At 40.0% G+C, this 24,057-nt stretch overlaps 1 protein-coding gene across 1 annotated transcript in view; it reads left to right on the top strand.

The window, feature by feature from the left end:
* The window catches only part of CREBBP (CREB binding lysine acetyltransferase), a gene marked incomplete at both ends in the record, with an annotated part of 76,859 nt that overhangs the window by 14,314 nt on the left and 38,488 nt on the right, over positions 1-24,057 (top strand). The window contains 6 exons of the mRNA XM_010166306.1: positions 6,761-6,937; positions 15,005-15,254; positions 15,787-15,900; positions 22,478-22,720; positions 23,349-23,448; positions 23,902-24,048. Coding sequence (XP_010164608.1) covers positions 6,761-6,937; positions 15,005-15,254; positions 15,787-15,900; positions 22,478-22,720; positions 23,349-23,448; positions 23,902-24,048 — 1,031 coding nt within the window. The remainder of the gene's footprint in view (positions 1-6,760; positions 6,938-15,004; positions 15,255-15,786; positions 15,901-22,477; positions 22,721-23,348; positions 23,449-23,901; positions 24,049-24,057) is intronic.

Genomic DNA, 24,057 nt, shown 5'->3' with positions numbered 1-24,057 from the left:
CACCCTGCCGGAAAACCCTCCGGGGGAGGCCCAGCCACAACTTCCTTGGGCAACCTGTTCCAGTGTCATTTCCCCTGGTTTTGTCATTAACTGCCCTTATAAAACATCCCTCTCCAGCTTTCTTGTAGCCCCTTCAGGTACTGGGAGGCCGCTATAAGGTCTCCCCAGAGCCTTCTCTTCTCCAGGCTGAACAGCCCCAACTCCTTCAGCCTGTCTTCATAGGAGAGGTGCTCCAGCCCTCAGATCATCCTGGTGGCCTCCTCTGGGGTTGTTCTAACTGCTCCATGTCCTTCTGCTGCTGGTGGCCCCAGCACTGCAGGTGGGGTGTCAGGAGAGCGGAGCAGAGGGGCAGAATCCCCTCCCTCCACGTGCTGCCCACGCTGCTCTGGGTGCAGCCCAGGACACGGTTATTGGCCTCTGGGCTGTGAGCGCACGTTGCCGGCTCATGTTCAGCTTCTCATCCACCACCACTCCCAAGTCCTTCTCTTCAGAGCTGAGCTTGGATTTGTTCTTCAAGCACTTTGCAGATTCACAGCTTTCCAAGTCCAGCCAAGCTTGCCTAGCTCGCTTCCTTTCTCTCTAGGACTGTTTTCTAGTTAACATTCTAGTAGGTACTGATTTGAATATTAACGATAACTGGCTTTAGTTTACAGCATTGGATCATAATCAGATTACTTCAGGTTTATTTTCCACTGAGCCCATGCTGCTTTGAGTTATTTGATTTTCATATCAACCCTTCAGTATTTTTTCTGCTGTCAGGCTAGTCCACATCTGGTAGTGTTGTTTTGTTTTTAAATACTTGGCTAGAATAACCTTCCCCCATTTCTGTACAGAAGAGTCAGTGCTTCAAAACTTAATGAAAATCAACATTTGACTTAGAAAGAAGGGGTTTTTTTCTGGACTAATCTGTCTGGACCAACTAATCCTAAAAAAATGTATAGTATTAATTTTCTATAGGCAGTTGTGGTGCAAGATACAAAACTAGGTGCTGCTCCTTGGCCTGTTTTTGTGCCTGTAAATGAGGGTGATTTCTCTCTTGCAGGAAAACTGATAGTGAACTCGGTCTGTCCTGCCAGACCTTTTATTCAGTTTGGAAGCCCTGGTGTGAAAGGTGTGTTGGGACAACAGAGAACAGAGTTTCCCAAAGGCAAATGGGTAGCAAGAAGCAGATCTGTACACAGTTCTGTGGTGGTTTATGGCAGGGTTTTGGAAGAGAAGATAACAAAGGGATTGTGAATAGGAAATTGTGTGCTTGTGAGAGTGAATGGGTTTTGCAGCGTGTTGTGTTGGTTGCATGTCCTGGGAGCCTCAGAGGAGTACGTGGTAATGAAGTAGCTCAGACTGCTTGAATGAGAGAGCTGGCTGTAGTGGCAGAGGCGAAGGAACAGTTAATAAAAACTTAGAGTAGGAGGAAAGGACAGGATTTATTTATGGCCTAGACACTTCATGTACAAAGAGGGAGTTGCTCCTTGATTCTGGGCTAGAGGAAGAACAACTGTGGTTTGTCAGCAGTGATAAAGAAGGGAGGAAAAGAGTAAGCTTTAGAAACAGAAGAAATAGCGTAGTATGAAGATCCACTCTGGTCCTAAGGTGTCTTTTAAATGAGACTGGTGAACTTCTCATTTCTGTCATATCAGCTCTGAGTTGCACCATCAGATGAGCTATATGGATTTGGTCGCAGAGCTGTAATATCTGTGAAACTCCAGGAACTAGAGGAAATTGAACTGCTGTTCTGCTCTGAAAATAACTACAGAGGAAAACAAGGAGAAGTACCTCCCACACCTGCTGCTCAGAGCATTGCAGTGCAAGGTGTCTTTTGTAGTCTAAGTCAGCTAAACAAAGGTTTAAAGTTTCTCTTTTTTCAGCTTGGAAGTTTGTGCATTCCTTGGCTTGTGAGAGTAGAGTGAGATACCCCATTTCCTATCCACACGCAGTAACAGATTCCAGTATCTTAGAGAGTTGCCATAGTGATAAAAAAGGGAACAGCATCTGCTTGTCTTTCTGGGATAGCAGAATTATTAAATTCAATGCGTCTTTTCCATTAAAGGAGAGTAGTATTATCATATTCCTGAGAAGAACTATTTTAGAATAGAAATAATGTGTTTAAACTGGTGTCCTGCATTAGTCATGTTACTTCTTCAGGCACTTCTCTGCTGGGGTGGTTTGTAGCACCCCGATATCTCCCTCATTGCAGTTGATCAAATAGCTGTGTAGAAAACACCTTGCTTGTGAAAAAGTCTACTTTCCTCCATCAGAAGTCATTTCAGTTGTGACCATAAAGAACTGGGCAAGAAGCAAGAGTTGCACGAAGTTGTAACACACAGAAACACGAGTGTAAAACATGAGTTGCCGGGGGATGAGGTGGGATGAAAGGAACCAGCCCGGGATGAAGGAGCACAGAGAACGTGGCCTGCAGAAAATGATGGTTGCATCAGGTAGAGAAGAAAGGAGATGAACTGACAACTGAATTACCTGATAGAGAGGGCAACAAAGGAGGGAACATCCTTAAGATGAGAGTGAAGTGGGAGTGGACTGCAGCACGGCCCAGGCTTTCCCAGAGAAGCTTTATGCTTTTGTTGTGATGGAAATACACCAGCCACCATGCGGATATGTTGAAACTTGAGAAACCCTGTGATACACCTTCATGCCCATTCATTGCAGGTAGAAAAAGAAATGCTGAAACATCCATTGCAGGTAGAAAGAGAAATGCTGGATTACTTTTTGCCTTCATTGCCTTCAGGAAAACTAATTTAACAAACTTTAAGCAAAATACCAGTCTCGGTGATGGCCCAGTGAGTCCCACATCAAAATCACCGTTCTTACCAGGCTGCTAACTCCCATCTTCTTGCTGGTTTGTCTTTTTTGATGATTTGTAATTGCCTAGTAATCTTCCCCTGAACTAGCTAATTGAGGAGCAGAGTTTTGTTTCAGAAATACAAAAACAAAGGTCTTCTGAGTATCTGCCTTCCCCCACCTGCCCCCTCATTTCACATAGGAAAAAACCTGGGGGAAGAGGCAGGAGCTGCAGCATTCAAGCTTTCTTACTTGTTTGCTTCGGAGCTCCTGGTTTCAGTTTGCAGAATGAATAAGCAGTGTGAAATCTTTACTACATATAGGCTCAATCATCTGATTATATTTGCCAATTGTTTTTCGAGATTTCAATTAGCAGTGGTTTCAATCAAGTCTTACAGAAGGTCACCTGATGTCAGTGTTCAGATAATTAACCAGGAAACACCAGTTAATGCCTTGGACGTCTTTTCAGTGTTTGATATGCAGGGGATTTGCCTGATTCTTCTTTTTCTTCCACCTCCTGTTTGTTGCCTTCCCGCTGGTGAGGAGCTGACAGTGGCTTCCTTTACTGGAGTCCCCACCTTGACTGTGTTTGCTGCTGGAATAAATGCCGAGCTTCTCCTTGGGTTACCAGTAACAGCTCTGAAATGTTGTTAATTTTAAGTTTGGCAGCAGATTGTTCTGCCACTAGAACTCCTTGTCGATCCTAGCCTGGGTTGAAAACGGTTATAAATAGATAAGAGTTCATTAGAGCAGTTCTTGTATCGTGTTGTGCACTTCTAGCCTCTGGAAATCACAGTCCTGTTAATAAGCTCAACTCCTCTGAGGCAAAACTGAGCTTAAAAAAACCTGAAACTACAAACATCTGTGAGCTTTAATAAACTTGTCTTGTGTATGGTCCCTGCTGATTTTTACTTCCCTGCCCATATTTACTTCAGGGCTTGCCACAGAAAAAAAAAAAGAGAGATCTTTGCACCTTTTCAGATTTCTATTTTTTTCTTTTTTTTTTTTTTTTTTAAAGATGGGTGTCAAATAAAAGTCTTTGGCAATTTGTTTCAGTGCAGTAATTTACAAAAATGAAGTGTAGGTTAAAGGGCATGTCTGATGTTTCACAATGTTATCAAACTATCTGCCGTTTGGGGTTTTTTTTAAGTTGTAAACTGGTGTAACTGTTTAGCCTTAGGTTCCTTTCACTTATTGAAGCACAGCTTTAGACATTGAAATACTGTGTGGCAGAGAGCAAGTTTAAACAAATACAAGGTTTCAAATGGAAGCTGCTCTGCTTCCAGCTTGATTTCACACAACAGCGAGGCATTTAAAATTTCTATCTAGTATCTATTACTTAATAACCACTTAGAAAAGAAAAAAAATAGCCTAACCATATTAAGCACTCACTTTGCAGGACTAGAAAGGTTGCTTTGTTGTTGTACTGAGTTGTGATGTGTTTAATAACCAGATCTGTTGAAAAGGAAATATTAAAATATGATAAACCTGTGTGCTACCTGTTAGGATTGCAGTTCCTCAGTGCTTTTGTGATGTTCTAGTGGTTTAGAGTTTTAACAAACTTTAAATGAAATTTTCTGTTCGGTCTTTTGAGACTGAAATATTTTGTAATATTTTTCCCACAAATCTATTTTTAAACACTTTTATTTTAATTTAAAAAGTTAATCTTTCCTGATAATGAAATGAGATTAAGAACACGTCTGTTTGTTTTATTCAAGAACTTAACTTTGGTGTAAATTTTTCTTAGCATTCTCACTGCCTAAAGAAAACTTCTTCTGCTTTTTGAAAATTTGGCTGTTTAAGATTCTACCAGAGGCTTATAACATTACATTGCCCAAGCTCAGCACATTCATTGTCTACACTGAGTCTTTTCCATGTCCTCACCGGTGGCTGAGTGTGGTCAGGTCTAAGCTGCAAGGTTGAAGAAGGACTGGTGGTTGCCAGAATAGTCAGTTTATTATTCAATTAAAAAACACCAACCAAACAAAAAAACCCAAAACCCACGAAACCTGCAAGCAAATTCAGAGACTGTGAGAAGAGCCAGGTCCTTCTGCAGACAAATGGAGTTTGTAGTTGGACATTTAGACACAAGAGGAAACTGAATAAAAGCCAAACAGCTCATGTTCCTATTTCTGGCCTCAGAAAGGTTTCAATAGTTGGTCATAAGCTACTTTCTCAGAATCTCACTTTTCTTCACTGTTAATCTGATAGACCATCATGATATTAATGAATAGCTGTAGGTATCAGACGATCCTTTCTCATACCTTCTCTGAAATAGTGGGTTAAGATGAGTGGGTAAGTTTATTAAATACTTTACTACCAATTCTTCAGAGAAAAACTACCAAAATCCATGGTATAATAAATAATAATTTTTGAAAACCTAATTTCTTTGAACACCCAGTCCTACAAAACAAACCCAGAAAATAAAATTAGTGTCATTTGTGCCATGTGATTGTAGCGAATACCACTTTTCTTTAAAAGCAGCCTTTGTTACTAAGCTTTTGATGCTGTTAAGCAATTAGAGTTTTTTGGTCTTAGATGCTATTTGAATTACTCAGCTTTGCTCTGGAGCGCAGCACATACATGATAACCTCTTTATATTGCCAAGGAACAGTTGTTTCGTTGGGTTTTTTGTTTTGTTTTTAAATGTATATAGTGGATCAGATTCTTCTGTAAAGACACAACAGGCTCAGGAAATATTTCCTCATGTAAAGCTACTTTGAGTGGGGCTGGACCAGCTGTTTGAAACCCAAGTGTACAAAGTACACTGACAGAGGGGACAAGGCACAGTCAAATGGTGTTTATTGGACTCTGCCCAGTATCATTTACTGCTCTCCATCAGCTGGTCCTTCAGTCTGGTTCTGGTGAGCATGAGAAGGCAACCACTGAGCCGGTCCTTGTTATGAGGCTTTTACACTGATAAGCTGATGTGCACAGTCCCTTTTCCAGCCACGGGCATGGTCCTTCTGAATCCCTGCTGGTAGGGGAAGTGAGAAAACCAGGACCATGGAAAACCAGTGTGTTGTGTAAGGATGGTCTGGAGAGGTCAAAGGAAGAGGGAAATAGGATTTAATGGTTCCAATAAAGACTGTCTTATTGGTTGGACTTATATTTAAGATATTCTGACAGGTGATAGTCATCTACAAATCTTCCCAGTGTGAGGCAGGGGGAGCACAAATGTGACCTGTCAACTTTTATTTCCTCTGTATTTGGAGGAGAGAAGGAGGGTCCTGGTCTTAGTCATCCTCTTTGAAATAAGTAAATCACTGATAAAATGTCTTTTCAGGACCTTTTGTCCAGTGTCGTATTAACTGGTTCAAGTAATAGAGGTTTCACCGCTTCTCTTGGGAGACTGCTCTTCAGGAGAGATGGCTCTTTGGGTGAACAGTGTTCTCTTTACTCATTCAGGGGCAGTCGTGTTCTGCTTGCTATTCCTGAGGAGCTTTGGGGTGTAATCTGCTGAGGATGTCAGCTGTAGATAGAGTCCTTTTCTTAAAACATTTTTCCTCAAGTACCAAAACATAGGTAGATAAGCATTTGCTCCACACCTCTGTGTATTCCCCTCCCTTCCCATCTAGTCTATGTACAAAGTCACAGAACGCACAAAATATTACAGGATTGGAGGTTTGCTTGGTTTTTGAAAGTTTTTGCAATGTTGGAAAAAGAAATTTCTATTAATGCAGATTGGGAAGGATAATCTTGTTTTCTCCTTTGCATTTTCACAATGATTTTATAAGTTGAATTTTAAGACTCCAGGCACACAGCTGTGTAAATTTGTAAAAAAAAAAAAATAAAATTTTAAATTAATTTAAATTTTATTAAAGTTGTGGAATTTAATATTGAGCAACTTAAAGCAGAATTAGGTCTCTGTGAATGTAAAGATGGATATTTGATATATGTTTTCTTTTTTTTTTAATGTCCCTTGGGAAACAAGAAAATGATAATAATTCCATTCCTTCTTTTCCAGATGGGAATGACAGGTAACACCAGTCCCTTTGGGCAGCCTTTCAGTCAAACTGGAGGGCAGCAGATGGGAGCTACAGGAGTGAATCCTCAGTTACCCAACAAGCCAGGCATGGCGAATAGTTTGTCTCCTTTTCCTGCCGACATCAAGAGTACTCCTGTCACCAGTGTGCCAAACATGGTGAGTGAGTTGTACCTGCCTCTTTGCTTTTTCCCTTGTGTCTCGATAGTGTCTTCTAAATTCTTGGGTGATAAGGCTTCTGCAACATTACCAGGCTACTTCTCTATGGTCATTTAAACATCAGAGTTGCCCCGTGGTTCCTCGCTACCACTCTGCAGTGTGTGTAGAAAGAAGCTTGTGTACATTTTTATGCAGTAATTGCATTTTCTACGCAATCACAGTGGGTTTTTATAAGGATTACATTACATCCTTTCATTTTCTTCAGTACATTTAGTTCCAAACCAGATGAAAATATCTTCTCTGTAAGTGCTGTTTGTAGGTTTAAATTCCTAAATCAATTAGAATGTGTTGGATACATCATAAACTTCCCTGAAACTAAATAATACCTTTCATATCCTTTGAATCTAATACAGTAAACACACCACATGCTTCTCAGTTTATGTTGTGCATGACTTGCAGCTCACAAGCTTATGAGAATAGTTCTTTTTAGGATACCTTGCCCAAGTTTGTAGTATTCTGTTTACTAGAGTTTTCTTTCTAAAGTGAAATTAAATATTCCCGTTTGTCTCAGTATGTCTGCGTATTAATCAAACTGCTTGTGTCGTTTCTATGGAAACTGCAGCTTGTTGCATTTTATATTCTTATACATGATAGCAGTTACTATAGAAACTTGTAAAACCTTCCATAAGATGCAAATTGCTTATTTTTAAACTTAACTAGAAACCCAGCTATTTTTTGGCACAAGCAATGCTTGTCCTTCCATCAGTGAGTTTGCTACCTGCCTGTCACTAATAAGACTGTATATGAGGAGGAACAGGATGTAATGAACTTCCTCTTTTCTCCTGATTTTTAGAGGACCACTTCCTAATTTTCCTGTAGTTACACTGTGAAATCTTTCTTTAATATCATCTGTCATTTACTGCTTATGATTATGAAAAGGAGCTGGTGACTAAGATTAAGACCATGTTCAAGAAACCACTTGTACTTACACAGAATATTTGTAAAAGATAATGTGCTGCGTGACTCTTCTAATTTTGTGTTTGAAATGCTTTAAGTCAGGTGTAAAGCAAAGGAGTTACTGCTCAGATTCTGCAGAGAACCTGCAAATTTGCCCAAAGTGCCGTATTCATCTCAGTGACTGGCTGATTCTGAAGCCTAATTTTGTGCTCATTTAAATGTCAGGTTTTGGGAAGACTTTATCTTCATGAACTCACTAGTATAGGATGTAATCCCTTCATTTTGAAGGCTTGTCGAGTGGTGGGGGAGGAAGAGAAAGAAAAACTTGGTTTCCTCTCTCCCATCTTGTCCAAGAGACAGAGGAATGTAAGGCAAACTTACTTTCCCTGTGCTATCAATTGCAGTTTCTTTAAAATGTCAAAAATTTGAGTTGTCTTCTGAGAGGACAATCAAAACCATCTTTCTTTGTTTGTCAGCTGTCAAAAGCTTCATATATCCAATATATCTTTTTCTCCCTTAAGCCAGTGCAGAGAGTAAGAGCCATTTCAGCAGATAGACATCTTACTGTCAAGCCAAAAGGTCTCAGCCCTGCATATGGATCATGTGGTGGTTGGAGTTTGACTGCAGTCCTGATGGAGGTGGAACTTTTATTTTTAAAAACTGAAGTTTCCATCTAAACATTTTTATTGCAAAGGCAAGAATTTAAAAGGAAATGTCAGACTTGTTCAGTTTTAACCTTTACTTGGCAGCAGTGGGTATGGCAGTGTAATTATTTGGTGCTAGTACATATAGGGCCATGTGCTGTTCCTTCCACGGGGTCTTTGCTTTATTTGGCGTACAATGTGAGCAGTGTCCTCTGAAAGAGCATATAGTCAACATTTTGTTCTATTTTTGCTGCTCAGTGTGGAGCTGTGGGCCTTGTTGACTGTATGTAGTAATGTATTTCACTCAGACAATCTTTTCCAAATGGTCTGTTCTGTGGTGCTCATCACTGGAGCAGGCGTGTACTTTGGATTAGTCAATTTTCACAGTGCCTCTCTGAGATAAAGAGGTGTTGTCCCCGTTTGAAACATGAGGCTGAGAGGCACGAAGAGAGTAAGACTGGAAGAATCTGCTGACTCTGAACTTGAGGTTTGTAGGCTCTGGCTTGCTAAAGCCTTCCTCATTTTGTGTGTTAAGACCTTATCTAAGGGTAAATTGACATTCCCATTGGTTAGATGTGTGCTCCCATAACTCATGGAAGTGATGTCTCTATCTCACATTGGACAACTAAAATATGACCCAAGCAGCACTTGTGAGAAGTCACTGGTGACAGAGGCAGCTCCCCAGAGCAGAGCTGCAGTGGTTGAACTGTAACACCATGCTTTATTGCTGCAACCCCTTCTCCATTTCCTACGTCCCGTGATGCTTCAGGACCCTACAGATGACAGTTTGATTTGATGTGTGTGGCCTTGTGCGTGGTCTGCTGGAGACATGGTCTGTCCTGTTTCTTGAAGGAGACAGGAGTGAAGTGGAAAAGGGGTACAGCATTGTGTTCCTGTCTGTCAGAAACGAACCTGTGGAGGATCAGTTCAGGCTCCATCTGCTACAGCAAGCGAAGGACAAACTCCATCTTTTTAAAAGGACCTCCAGGTTTTTTTTGTGAGATGGTTGGAACCACATGTATTGCTAAACCAGCCCTCTATACTGTCCTTATCTTAAAGGGCCCTGAAGTACTATGCAATGTGAGAGACAAACCTACATGAATGAAAACATGGGTTATATGTGTCAGGAAACCATGATGTTCAACACTTTGGTTGCCACTAAGAACATCTAAATAAGAGAAGAGGAATTAAAAAGATGCAGCCATTGTCTTTAGACCCCTCAGTCCTGAAAAGCAAGGCATTTTATTAGCACTCCTTTTGATCTTTTGCCTTTCTCTGTAACCTTATGTGTATGCTGCCAAAGTAACACAAGAGATGAGTACGTTTCTTAACGTACATTATTTTAAGCATCATAATGCCTGGCATCCCTGTCCCAAACACTAATCGTGAGTTTTTCCACTGCCAAGCGTAACCCTCACGCCAGCAACCCAGATAAATCTCTACTGCAGCCATGGGTTGATTTTTATTTATTTATTTATTTAAAAATCCAAATTCAGGCTACCACTCTCCTAAGAACAACACAGTCTCCCTCCTCCCGCCTCCCAGATGCAGTGGTTCTCAGAAACATTAGTTCAGTGCGTCTTCCAGCCCTGAGAAGCACATTTTGTTTAATCTCTTTAATTAGGAAAGAAGTAACAAACCTTATGGTATTAAAATGATTTAAAGGTTAACATTAATGTATTAATTTTCAGTGCCAGCCAGATGGATTGATTTTCTTGTTGTAGTTTGATTTGTTTCCTTAACTGTGGATCTGAATAGCATATTAGCTATTGCTTTGTGGGACTGTTACAGAATACAGTCAGTTTTCCTCACAGAATAAGCAGCTTGAAATGACAAATGAAATCATGACTTGTTTCCAAAAGGAAGACGTTGCCTCTGATGTTGTTGGAAGTTTTGGTGACACACTATTGAGATTCAGTGTCACTAAAGGGTTCGATGCAGGCCTGGCAGTGCTCCGCTGCAGTGAGATCATGCAGGATCTCTGGACTGTGGAGGTGAGCCCTGCTCTGCACTTTGGCACCCGCACAGTGTGCAGCCTGGATGGGAGCCAGGAGCCCCTTCTTCTCCCAGTACCCAGGCTCTGGGGTGTGCTGCCAGTGAGGGGAACCCCGTTAGACTTTTCCATCAGTGCTGGATGTTCCAAGGGTGATGAGGGATGGTTTCTCCATGGACATACCAGCATTTCTACATGGGTTAGTAGTACCATGTGTGGAGTGTGGCTTCCAGACACCAGCGTGGTTTCACAGTTATCCTTATGACCAGCAGATGGAGTTGAGAGAATATTACTTTGGAAGCAAAGGAAATTGTTTCTCCTCGATTCTCTTGACTTAGAATTGGAGCAGCACGTCTTCTCTTGTATTTTTTTTTCCTGATCTCTTATTAAACTACATCTCAAGTTTTCTGTTGCATTCTTCCTTGTTTCTCTGTTTCTTTTTATGTCCTTTGGATTTCTTTATTAACAGATATTGATCAAAAGAGAGGAAAACAATGGCTGTGGGATGAGGAAGTCTTAGGTGTGCCTTGCTGCAGACCTTCTAGAGAGAGAAAAAAAGCTTTTAAACTGGGAGGCCAGGTTTAACTAGAACAAGTAGAGCTGTAGCTGCTTAAAATAGACAAATCTTTATTTTTTATTCTAGAGTCTAGAAATAAAAGGCTTTGTGAAAAGTCTCTGTTGTGTCCTTACAGTGAAGAAAGCTTGTTTTTTCTTAACCTTTCGGTGATTTTTAACTCTCTTGCAGCAAAGTCAGTCTTTTGCTGTGGGAAAGGTCTGTGTCTGTCTCCCCAGAGGCATGCTGTGTGTCTGCTTGCTGCTCTCATCAGCAGTCTCCCAGTCTCTGGTGGGCTTGCTGTTTGCTGTGCTCACCTTCCCTGTGCCTGCCCTGACCTGCACCCTGAAAATTTCTCTTTCCCAGGCATGCTCATTCTTCTTCCTTAAGAAAACCCCATCTGATTTGAAGTGGAGCAGCAACCTAGCAAACAATTGGGAAAAGCTCTTGTCTGTATTGCTCAGCCGTGTTCTTCTAAAGGAAAAGATCTTAATAACCAGGAAACAAATCTAACAGATAATGTCCAATGCTGGAGAAACTGGATCTGGTTTGTTCTGTCTTGGGGCAGGAGTTCATCCTGGGAACATGTACTGCTCTGAATGGTGAAACATTTTAATCTTCTGCACCATCCACAAGTAATGGTGCCAGGCTGGCAAAAGCAAGCTGAAAAAAGAGAGGATCTGCTCTTTCCCCAGCATTCTGGCTCATGTTCCACTCTCCTGTCCTCTGTATATGAATATATGTGGTGGAGAATATCCATCACCATTTTTTACTCTCTTCCAGTAGTTGAGGTGAAGTACTCCAGAGTACTCTGGAGTACTCTGACAGCATGACTTCCTTCACTTAAAACTTCTCATTTGTATCTTATCCACAGATTGGTATTTTTAATGTTAATCATTCCTAAGTCTCTTATCACCCAGTAAATTCTATATAAAGCTTTTTTTTAAGAGTAAAATTTTGTTCACTTAATTCCTGTATGTGAGAGCTGGACTCTGTCTGCAGATTCCTATATCAAGCTTTGCTCCTTTTTGTTTGGTGCCTACTTTTACAAGGAAAGGTAGATCATGTTTGATCTTGACAGACTGTCTTGAGTGCCTTTGAATATAAACACATCAAAACCATAGAGGTTTCCTGGTCATCTCAGTAAAGTAAAACTGCCAGGGAACTTTGTGACCATCCACGTCCATGAAGATGAGATACTTGTGCATCTGTGCTGCCCAGAAAAGCACAGAAAGTTTTTGCTTTTCAGAATAGGGACAGGTCAAAACTATCTTACTGTAAGAAAATATAGTTTCCATAATTTGAGATGGTATTAATAGGTGCTTTACACTCTAGAAGTGTTGTATTACTCTGTTTCTAGAAAACTGATTAATGAAGCTACCATCTCTGTCGGAGGTTCTAGCAGACTTTCAGCCCCTTATCTCTTTGTTCTGATTATGGTGGAGCTCAGCAAAGTAGCAAGAGAAGCAAAACTATCTTTGTTTACCCCTTTATCTGATCATTGAAGCATTTATTTTAATTGTGGGAGCAGAAGTGTCTAAGTTTCCTGCTTCATCAACAAAATAGTCATTCAGGTGAAGCAGCATGAAGCCTCCTGCTTGTTCTGGAGCAGAATGATTTCTGGGGTTGATGGAGGATTTCCACACCTTTGGCGTGACTGCAGCGCACTAACGTATCTCTGGTTTTGAACTGGTCCTGCAGACCACTGTTCTTAAAAGAAAAACTAACACTGGAGAGATCAACTTCCTCAAACAATCAATAGTCTTCAAAGTAAAATAGGTGGTGGAAAGATCATTCATTATATTTCCAGGTTTAGGACTTTGTAAGGTTGAAATAGTGACCATCATAACCCTCTAGAGCTTAGGCAGTATTCTGAGTTCTTGTTTTGTGTCTACCTGCAGACACTCTCTTCTGGGCCGAAAACTGCTTGTTCTTCTAACTGCTGGTATTCCACAATTCTGCTTTTTTGTTACTCAATCTTCAAGAAGTCCTTTTGGGTCAGGACATCTGTGCTGATCCAGCTGTAGTCACGTCTGTTAACTGGTAGGGTAGTAACAACAGGAGACTTTTGGCTTGGGAAACAATTCTTTGACTGGGATGAAAACATTGCTTCCAACAAGATTTTCTTTGGCATAGTCTCTGTATTTTTTTGCAGATTGTCTGAACTAATTGTTTCCTATTTGTGACCCAAGAATTGTTTCAGCAAAACCTGCCTGCTCTTGTGGATTTGTTCACAGAAGAAATGGAAGGCTTAATTTCAGCTGCACATTCTGGAAGAATAAGTGGATGAGTTTCCCTTCACCCTCTTTCCTTTTGTTGCTCTTTTTCTTGCAAACACAAGACAAACAGATGCAGTAATTCCTCTTTAAGACTTACTATAGTCATTATCAGTGGCAGAGTCCCCACCTCCTCCATCAAATGGCAGACATCATGTTTTCTACTTGATCTTGTATGCTTTGTTCTCCAGAAGAAAAACTAGCTCTTTTAAGACCTGATGTGAAGGTGGCAAAGCTGAGGGCAAAGCTTCTTGCTGGAGTAGTGATAATTGTGCCAGGGAATCTTTTCATTGACCTAAGGAAATGAATTTTGTTGCTGTTATGCTCTGTTTTGTAGGCTGTAGAATTTTCTAGGGAGTCCTTCTCAAAGGTCAAAAGTAGAGTGGGCTACAAATGGTGTATTCTGTCACTTAAAAGGATGATTTTCCTTAAATGTACTAAGCAGGCTTTGGTCAGTAGCTCTATAGACAGCACTGAACTATTTCCTCTGTTGCATGCCCAGTATAATCCTGTTCTTCTTATATTCTATTTATAAGTGCTTTTAATGGCTGATTTTCCTTAGGAAGCTTGGAAGTTGGTGAGCTTCTCTGTGGTAACCTGTATTTGCAGTGCATAATCAAAGTGATTCTTGGGACAGTTTCGTGTTTGTCCTTGGGATTAATTCAGGCTGCAAATCACAGGGACTTAAGCACTTCTGCAGTCCCATATCTGCTCTTGCTGGTGGAGTCATTGCAGGCTGTGGATGTGTTTAATTTTGAAAATCAGGTTTCTACATTTGTTGTCCTTCAAAGGTCCAAGGAAGAAGTAGAAAAGCTTCTAAATCTGTGCTGAAGAAATGACATGTGGAGGAAGCTCTTTCTCTTCTGCACTGTTCTGAGCTATGTCTTAGTCTGTGGCTGTCAGGCTCTGTCAGAGAAGGCTCAGGCCTTGGTACAGAGCTGTGTCCATAAAGAATGGATGCTGGAAATAAACCAGAGGATTTTACAAGCTGATGCAATTTACCATCGTCACCTTGTAGTTAATTCTGGTTCACTTCAGTAGACATAATACAATCCAGATTTAGGTGACCCTTTGTGAGAAACTTTTATACATCTTACCTTGGAAATTTTCTCTATGAAAGGAATATCAGCACTCACTTGGGAGAAGAAAGGCTAATTTGGGCTTGGAAAATCAGTTCTACCTTTTGCTGTAATGTATACAGACAGTCATATAATTTTGACTGTCTTCTGCCATTGTACTTCTCTTTCTGTTGGAGACAAGAAACTAAGATTGAAGTGTATAAAACCTATAATACAAAAATATGATATTAAACAGACTTGAATTCCACCTCCAAATGTGATAAGTGCTCATTCCTGTTGGAATTATGATCTGTCTAATAAACAGAAGATTTTGAATGGCTTGTTAGTTAAACTATTGTTTGTAAATGTCTTAACAGAGGAACCTCTCAATATGTTTTTGCTGTTAGAATAGAAATGTTTGAGAATGATTAGAATAGAAATATTTGAGAAGGCTGCAGCGACTGGTGTAATAATCCTTGTATAGCGAAATACTTGGCGAAGAGTCTTGTGATACTCAAATAATTACACAAGATTAAGATCAGAATTGAGACGTGCAAACGTGGTGCTAAACTCTCTGTTCTCTCAGTCCCAGATGCAAACCCAAGTGCAACAAGTGGGGATCGTACCGACGCAGGCGATGGCAACGGGACCAACAGCAGATCCGGAGAAGCGCAAACTGATCCAGCAGCAGTTGGTTTTGCTGCTTCACGCTCACAAATGTCAGAGGCGCGAGCAGGCAAACGGGGAGGTGCGGGCCTGTGCTCTCCCACACTGTCGAACCATGAAAAACGTCCTCAACCACATGACACACTGTCAGGCTGGGAAGGCCTGTCAAGGTGAGAGCACGTTGCTGAAGCTACTCTTGCAAATGAGCTGTGTAAGGTTTCTTGCTTATTTGTCAGCAGCGTTCCTCTTCTTGTCAAGAAGATCCCTATACCTGGCACAAATGAGTGCCAAAACTGGTTCTTTAATTAAACAGCTGCTCCCTTTTTCATTCCCTTTGCCCGGTTTCCATTTCTGATCTCTTCAGAGTTGTCAGTTTAGAAAACAGAATGCAATATTTGCCCATATAGGATGATAGCAATGTAGTCTTGCAAGCATCACTTTCATGTTTTCAGCTCCTCTGCTGTATAAAGAGGGTGTAATTCCCACCAAGTCTTTGTCTGAGATTTTAATACTAGTTTCCTTAATTTGTTACAGCATTATTGGTGGGTCTCAAAAAATTGTAGTTGCATTTCGCTGTGTTCAGTTCTGTGTACAGTATTACTTGTAAAAGAGCAAGAATAGAGTTGCTCTAAAAAAAATGAGATAATTCAAAACCAGTTAACCAAGGAGTGACCTTAATTCTATTGCTTTGCCTTGTTACAGTTGCTCATTGTGCATCTTCAAGACAAATCATTTCCCACTGGAAGAATTGTACTCGGCACGACTGTCCTGTGTGCCTTCCTTTGAAAAATGCCAGTGACAAAAGAAATCAGCAACGTAAGTAGTTGTTTTACTGCTGTCACAGTGGAATGATACTGTTAAAATCAGGTTGATCAAATGTACAGTGTGGGAATAAACTTTGACCATGTCCCAACAAACTTAATAACTGTTTAATAATCTTGTATAAGGATGAATATACTAGTGAATTCTCCTTTCTGATCATTGAACACAATTTATTGCTTAAATACACAATAATTGAAAAGGAAAAATCTCAGATCAAGTGTACACCCATTTTTAAAGAGTGTGGCAACTTCGAGCTGGTGTTTTATTGTGAGGCAGATCAATAGATTCCAGTTATAAAGCAATTTTGAATGGAGATAGGGTTTTAGGGAAGATATAAGCTACTTCAGTATTTGTCTTGTTGCTAGAAACAACTAAAATCAACGTGGTAGTGATAAAGAATAATCAAAAAATTTGGGGGAAAAAAATTATTGTGCACCAAAAGGTCTTGTCTGGATGTCTTAATCATTAAGTCTATTTAATACTGGTATAGACTGGAGGGTGGTTTTTTTCCCTTCAAAACTGAAAACAAATATGAATGTAACGCTACTTGGAGGTAAGGATTTTGTTTTCATTTTCCCAAACTTCTTGGTGAACAAGATGAATCTTGTGTGTTAAAGCAGTAATTTGTTGCACGTGATTAGTTACATTTGGCCTTCAAATAATGTGTTGAAAGCTTTGCTTTTTCATATGACATGGTCTGTTTGTGCATAACATCCTTATTACACAGTAGTTATCCAAGTGCTAACAACATCTAGCACAACAGAATTGGGTTTTTCAATACAAGCTGCTATAGAAAAGGAGTTTGTGTGGTATTTGTTTTTACGTCATTCATGCAACTCATCAAAAGAGAGGGCACTTGAGCAGAACAGTCCTTCAAAATAATTTTGTTAGGGGATCAAATAGGATGTTGTTTGAATGCAAGAGAATTGTAATGGATAAGTGTAGAGTTTGGCTCTGTTGTTGTTGCAGGGGAAATAACTATGAAATCTCCTTCTATTCAATTAATCAATAATCTAATGGTAGTAACCATGAAAATTTGCAGCTTAGTATGCTGAGGTGCAAGGCTCTTTGTTCTGAGTTACGTCTCTGAGTCATACATGTGACACCTCCTGCTTTGTTTGAAGGTAAAAGTTGAACACTGAAAATAGTTGTTTAGATATATTATGAAGGATACTCCTTTTGAGGCACTCAGAAACGTTTGTGAAAGGATTTACATGAATATGTGATCTGAAAACACCGTGCCTCATCAGGTGAAAACTAACCTAAGCTAGATTAGTTTAAGACTTGAAGAAAATATTGACTTTCTTAGGAATAAATAGTTATAACATCGACTAAATTGAGGAGAGGAGAGGATCTGTGTATGGCAGAATATGACAAGAACGTTTAGAAAGGAAAAAAGAAATGAGGAGCATAGTTACTTTCATCAGAGTGTCGTCCTTACGGAATGAACATGCAAAGGTCATTGAAGACTTTGAGTCCTAGAATCTTCCTTCCTGTGCTTGTGCCTGTTGTACCATTGTTATTTCAAGTCCCGTTGTATCTGTGCTGGGCTTTCAAGTGGTTCCCTCAAAGAGTGCCGAGCTTTTAGAAAGTTGTGCAGTGCAGCACTTCTGAAACGTTACAACATGGTGGCTTGCTTCCACCCTTCCCACGTGCAGTGGTTCACGTGTTCTTTGTAGCTATCTGTTCCTACTCCTCGGGGGATTCATGCTGCAAAAAGTCTTAGGTTTTAGGTTATTGCCATGGAGCTCTTTATTTACAGGTCTCTTACTCCATGTTTTAGTGTTTAGATTCTGAGCCTACCACAATTTGAGTTACAAACTCTTGCAAACAAGCTGTTGATGTATTTCCTAGCTTTATAGCTCTATCGTAACAATTACTTTTTCTGAAGATTTGCCTTGTCATGAACATGCTTGAGCTTCTTAATTCTTCTGTTCCTGGCCTGGGCAAGTGTGTATTGTGCCATCAAACAGCTACTGGATGTGCTTCCCCTTGCAGCCCTACAAGTAGTGACAAGTGTCCTGCACTCGCCTTTTAGTGTGACCTGGGCCATCCTCCTGCAGTGCTTGATGTGCTTCATACCAAGATCAGGAGACTCTAGAAAGGGATTCCTGTTCAGCTGAGTGAAACTGCAAGATGGAGTTGTGAACATGGAGCTAGTATTCCCTCTATGTTTCCCTGTGGGAACATTTTAAATAAAATGCAGGGGGGGAAAGGCGGGACTGAGAGAGTAAATTGGAGACAACTAATCTTCCTCTAAAAATGTTATTTTTGAAAAACACTGGGCTAGAAGTTCCAGAGTATGTGGACTCAGGGGTGAAGAATGGGAATCTGATGAGGGAAATGGAAATAGAGACTAGGAACTAGCTGGCTGAGGTGAGGAAGTACCTTATTGACTATGGGTGGAAAAATGAAAGAAGACCTGGATGTAGAGCATTTGGGGCCTGACCCTTTGTGGAGAAGGAAGGAGTGCATTGGAGCACAGGGAAATGTGTTCAGAAAGAGTAGGCAGCACCTTGTTCACTAGAGCCCATTTCCTGTGAAAAAGGGAAATGAAATCCAGTTTGCTCGAGTCTTACTGTCAGTCACTGTAAAATCTATAAACAAAATGTATCTCTTGTTTTTTCAAGTGCTGGAAATCATACATAATGGTGACCTACCACCCATCAGTTGTTCCACTGAGCCTCATGATATAGACTGTTAGCCCACAGATTAAGAAGTTCCATTCATTGACTAATACGATGCTGTACTGTGAAGGCTTTTGGTTTAATGCTGAAATTAAATAAAAATTAAAATGGTATTGGCAGGGATGTTTAATGCTGACACTTCCTGCCTGTAAGTTGCTCATAAAATCTTTACTTACCCCATGATTTGATTTATGATACAGCCTTTAATTAAATGATCCTGTACACTTATCTTCTGTAAACCTGCCTAATTCTGGGTGCAGGACAGGCTTGTGCTGAGGTGAGTTAAGGTTATGAGCTGTAACGGGCAGAGTGAGGAGCTGCAGGACTGAGGATTTGAACACTGCTGAACGAGTCTCAATTCCAGAATTGGGAAGCAAAATGAAAAATTTAAATTTGACTTCACAAAAATGGATTCACGTGTTGCTTTCACTGGAGTGGTTAGGTTAGAGAAGTGCTGGGCATTCATACTTAAAATAGCATTAGGAGTCCGTGTCGTGTTGAAGATAAATTCTAATCAGCTGGAGGAGCAGAGGGGTTCTCCTCTAGAAGACACGATCGCAGTTTCATTGTGGCAGCGTTATCTGCTTTGCACACTGAAACAGGAATCCTCCACACCAGATAGTGTTTGATCATTTAGGTTACATCCTAATGCATTTGCCCAAGAGGGCCTAATCAGGGCAGTTCAGGAAGTTCTGGGGCTGCTTAACTTCTGCTTGTTTGAACTTTCCCTTTTCAGATACATAACCACATGTGACTTTGTAAGAGTGGGACATATGGAGCTCAGTTGTCTTTAAAGCATTCAGCATGTGAACAGTCCTGTACAGAGAGTTCTCTTCATACTTCTAGCTTCTGTCATGAGCTCATCAATGTCTAAAGCATCAGTTAATTTAAAAAAAAATCACAGTAGATGTTGCTTCATGTAGCAGTGGTCTAATGTGATAACTCGTTTGTTTCAGTACTGTATTTATTTTAATTGACTTGGTTTCTCATGGTATCAGCCACAGAAAGGACTGTGTTTGCACTTGGATCTGTCCAATAAGGAAATTTAATGCTCTCTTCTTCCATCTTCTTCATTGACAGATTGAGATGATGTCATGCATTCAGATAGAAGCAATGAACAAACAGGCAAAAAAAACCCTTCAGAATCAGATTCCTGATATTGTGCAAATACTCAATACAGTGTACTATTAATTGAATGATAAAATACCACAAAGCTGAAACCAAATAGCCAGAGCCACTCATTTCCACATTGCAAGTGTACCACTGGCTGGAACCACATAGTCTGTCCTCTAATAATAATACTCAGTTGGAAGTGTTGAAGCAACACTTGGCTGTTGACCAGCTTTAGTGAGTTTTGCCTGTTTGAGTAAGTATGTGCTCACATGGGAACTTCTTGGAGATCACTGTTAGTCTTTTCAAACTGCAAGACAAAAGAGTGGTCTTCAGACATTGTCCCCTTATGACAATGTTAGTAGTTGGGTTTTTTTCTATTTAGAATGGACTTGCTCTCCATATTGTCACTTTTAAAGTGACATTCAGACTGACAAGCGTGATGAATACCTTACAAATAAGTAGTGTTTGATGTGGGGCAGAAATAGAGATTTGGAAATCTAATGTTGCTCAAATAGACTTCTCTAGAACTGGCTGGACTGTGGTTCCTAAAGCTGCTCTAACACGAGGGCTGAAGCTGGCCTTATAGTAACCGAGAGCACTGCCAAAGCTCAGCCCAAAACCCTGGGCAAGAGAGGGTGGACTTCTCCGAGTTCTGCCTTAGCTTCAACGTGAGCTTCAAGCCAAGTTTGCAGTCCACAGAAAATCAGTACCAGCTCTTTTCCCCAGAAGAGCAGGAGGAATGGTGAAACAGTTGGCTATTGTCAGTGGGATGGCTAGAAGCCTTTTTCCTGATCCCAGCCTTCAGGATCACCTGTGCTCACGAGACCATCTCCAGAGATGTGCCTCTGATTTACAGCCAACACTTAAAGTGTGTGGGGTTTTTTGTTGTTGTTGTAACTTTTCCAGAGAAATATCATCCACTTTCTCTAACAAGCTGGGATTTTTATTAGCTCCTGACTTGATCCCTTGCTCACACAACAGCCTCTGAAGCCTTTTCAATTCCAGAGTGCCACAAGTTTAGTGCTGTTTAACCTTTCTAGAGACCTAGAGCCTATTTCTTGGCTTGTGGTAGTGTAAAGGCATCTTTCTCTTAGATTGTGTGATTCCAGTGCTACGTGCAAGTCCAACAAGAAATTCGTACAGTTTGTCCTTTCTTTTTTTCCTCATTTTTTTCTTTTTTTTTTTAAAAAAAAAAAAAAAACTAAACTGATAGGATCTCAATCAGCTTCTTTGTTTTTAAGCTTGCTTGGAAATGATCAGTGAGTTCAAAAGTTATTATGAATGTGTCCACAGAGTGCAAGCCCATGTAAACCTAATTTCCATGGTAAACCCAGTGTTGAAAATACTGTGGATTGTCCTTGGAGGGGAAAAAAAGATGTTTTCTGTGGGGCTGCTCATTCTGGGGAGTGGGATCTTTGACTGCATTTTCTTGTAGTTCTTTGGCAAATGAGGTCAAATTGAATTCTCATCTGGAGAGGGAAAATGGACTCTCTAATGTGTGTATTTTCTCTTGGGTGGAAGCTGAAAGCGTGTGTATCTTTTTCAGTGATTCTCTCAGTTTCCATAGTGGGTAAGGATTTAAGAAAGCCCAGATAATGCTGTTAAGGTCTCAGAAGACTTATTTTCCTGATTTTCTTTTTTTTTCCCCCCCAACCATGTGCTTCTCCTACTATTTCAGTAAAGTGTCTATTGTTACCTATATTAAAAGCTATTATTGTTGCTATGTTTAGCTCACAGATTTGTAATGCATATTACATATTTAATTACTTGAGGGGGAAAATGTGAAGTATGTATTCCTTCTGCCAGAGTCTCGGTTATCAAAAAGCAATGTCTCTGTAATGAAGGATACACTCCATGTGTCACTCACAGTGGAACGTGTTATGGCAGCTAAAATGAGGACTGCAAATTTTTTTTCCCTCATTTTTTGGTCTTTTTAAAGATTTTTTTATTCACTTCTGGGTTTAGTAAAAACTACTTTTCCCTGGTTTTTCTATTTCCTGTCTCCAATGGAAATGACACTTCTGTATATCTGTGCAGTGAGGGAGGTTGGCCAGTTGTGGTGGTCATATAGGTTAATGAATACTTAAATATTATTTATCTAAATCATTTACCAAAACCTGTGGCAGGCTCATCCCATTTCTGACTCTTCAGATTATTTTAGATTTTGTCAGTACAATCTGAAGCCCATCAGGGCTTTTTATATCTCTGAATAACTTGAGTTTTAGGGTAATTTGGCCTTCAGAGGATTCATCTAGTGACTGCTTGGAAGGAAAATTTCTACCAACAGATCTTCAGTACTGTCTTTGTGCCTAAGGACACACAGTATTTCTGCTGAACTCAGGATCTCTGTTCTGGAGCCAAATATTTTAACCTAAAATGGGATTGATGGGAAAGAGGGAAGTAGAGGATTTCTTATCCCCCTCTCCCTTAGTCTAGTGTCCCAAGCATGAAAATCCTATTTAGCCTTATATCGGTGCCTACATTTTATGTATATTACAGTAATTACAGGCTTATCTGCCCAAAATTTACAGCACTGCTCTTTAGACTGCATGTATTAATTGCCAGGGTGATTTCTGTCCTGTAGAATCAAACACTTGAGTTTCCCCACTTGGCATCTTGGGTGTTGTTCTGTCCTTTGGCAGAAAAATATGTACTGTATAACCGTATGCCTGTTCTCTTGATTCTTGGCATGATTTGCTTTATTGTTTATCCTCATTTATTTTCAATTTTCTCTTATCTTTTTCTTTTTTTTTTTTTTTTTTTTGTTACAGCCCTTTTAGGGTCTCCAGCTGGTGGAATCCAAAATTCCATCGGTTCTGTTGGCACAGGCCAGCAGAATACTCCATCGCTAAGTAATCCTAATCCGATTGACCCCAGCTCCATGCAGCGAGCCTACGCTGCTCTGGGACTGCCGTATGGCAACCAGCCTCAAACACAGTTGCAGCCACAGGTACAAGGCCAGCAGCAGGCACAGCCTCAGGCTCACCAGCAGATGAGGACCATTAATGCACTGGGTAGGTGGAAAAAAAATACCAAGAAACTAAGATGTTAATATGAACTCAAATGCTGAATTCTTAGGATGGTCTAGTATTTCACTTGATCACTTTCTATTAATGTTAAATAATAGTATACTATTTATAAACACTACCATTCATTTACATTTTAATACTAGGAAGCTTTGAACATATTGCTTCTGCCAAATAGCAGTAGTTTTAGTTTCTTTTTTAAAAATATAGTCCATAGCTTATTGTTGTCTAAGGTGATTAGATGGAATTGCTGAAGGATTTTGGTTTGTTTAACACGTATTTCACCTGTTCCAGCAAACAATTTTGTATCAAATGCTGATTTCTTTCTGGAATTTAATTATAGTATTATCTTATTTTTAGATTATTGAACTAGTCTTAAGAATTTATGAATTTTAAATTTTAATAGGCTAGTTTTTGTAGAAAAAAATGTTCAGACTGAAAGTAACTTTTGATTCCATAAGTAGCTACATGTATGTGCCATAGCAGATATTATCATAAAAGTACTTACCTGATACACTGTTTCTTTTGTTAAGGAGTTAGGTCAGTAAAGTGCAGTTTTGCCATGTTATTGTCCATTGTGAACTGGGTACCAATGATGTTTAATTTTGTCCCATAGGAGCCAACCAGATGAACCTTCCTGCAGGAGGAATAACAACAGACCAGCAAACTAGTCTAATTTCTGAAACTGCTCTTCCAACATCACTTGGGACAAATAAGTAATGCACACATTTTCATTCTTGCTCAATTAAACATTTATTTACATGCTTATGAATGTAAAAACAAAAAAAAAGAGCATGCTTTAAAAACTAATGGCATGGAAATGATCAGTCACATCTGCAGCTACACTCTTCTTTCCTGTTTCAATTCTGTATCTACCACTCTGTTCCCCCAGAGAGCACTAAAATATTTAGTAGTTTCAAATGAATTCCCAAAGGAGGAATATTTTGTATTTTTAAGTTGTGATTCTTTATCGTTTGTACTGTTTCTTGCAAACTCCTCTAAGTTTTGCTGCTGTAGGAGTTGCAGTTTGCTGATATCAAAATTTCACTTGAAGAATGTTTGATGCAGTACCTATAAGTGATGAATTACATAAAAAATACTTCAGACATCAAACACACAACAAAACTCTGCATTCTATACTGTAACAGCCCCTTTTCTCTTTATTTTAGCCCCCTAATGAACGATGGCACAAATTCTGGCAATGTTGGAAACCTCAGCTCAATGCCAACGGCTGCACCTCCTTCTAGTACCGGGGTAAGGAAAGCATGGCATGAACATGTCACTCAGGACCTGCGCAATCATTTAGTGCATAAACTGTAAGTATT

This window comes from Antrostomus carolinensis, unplaced genomic scaffold, assembly GCF_000700745.2.
Source record: "Antrostomus carolinensis isolate BGI_N321 unplaced genomic scaffold, ASM70074v2 scaffold10634, whole genome shotgun sequence".
Classification (NCBI taxonomy): Eukaryota; Metazoa; Chordata; class Aves; order Caprimulgiformes; family Caprimulgidae; genus Antrostomus; species Antrostomus carolinensis.
The sequence above is the reverse complement of the archived record's forward strand: the minus strand, read 5'-3'. Positions and strand labels throughout refer to the sequence as shown.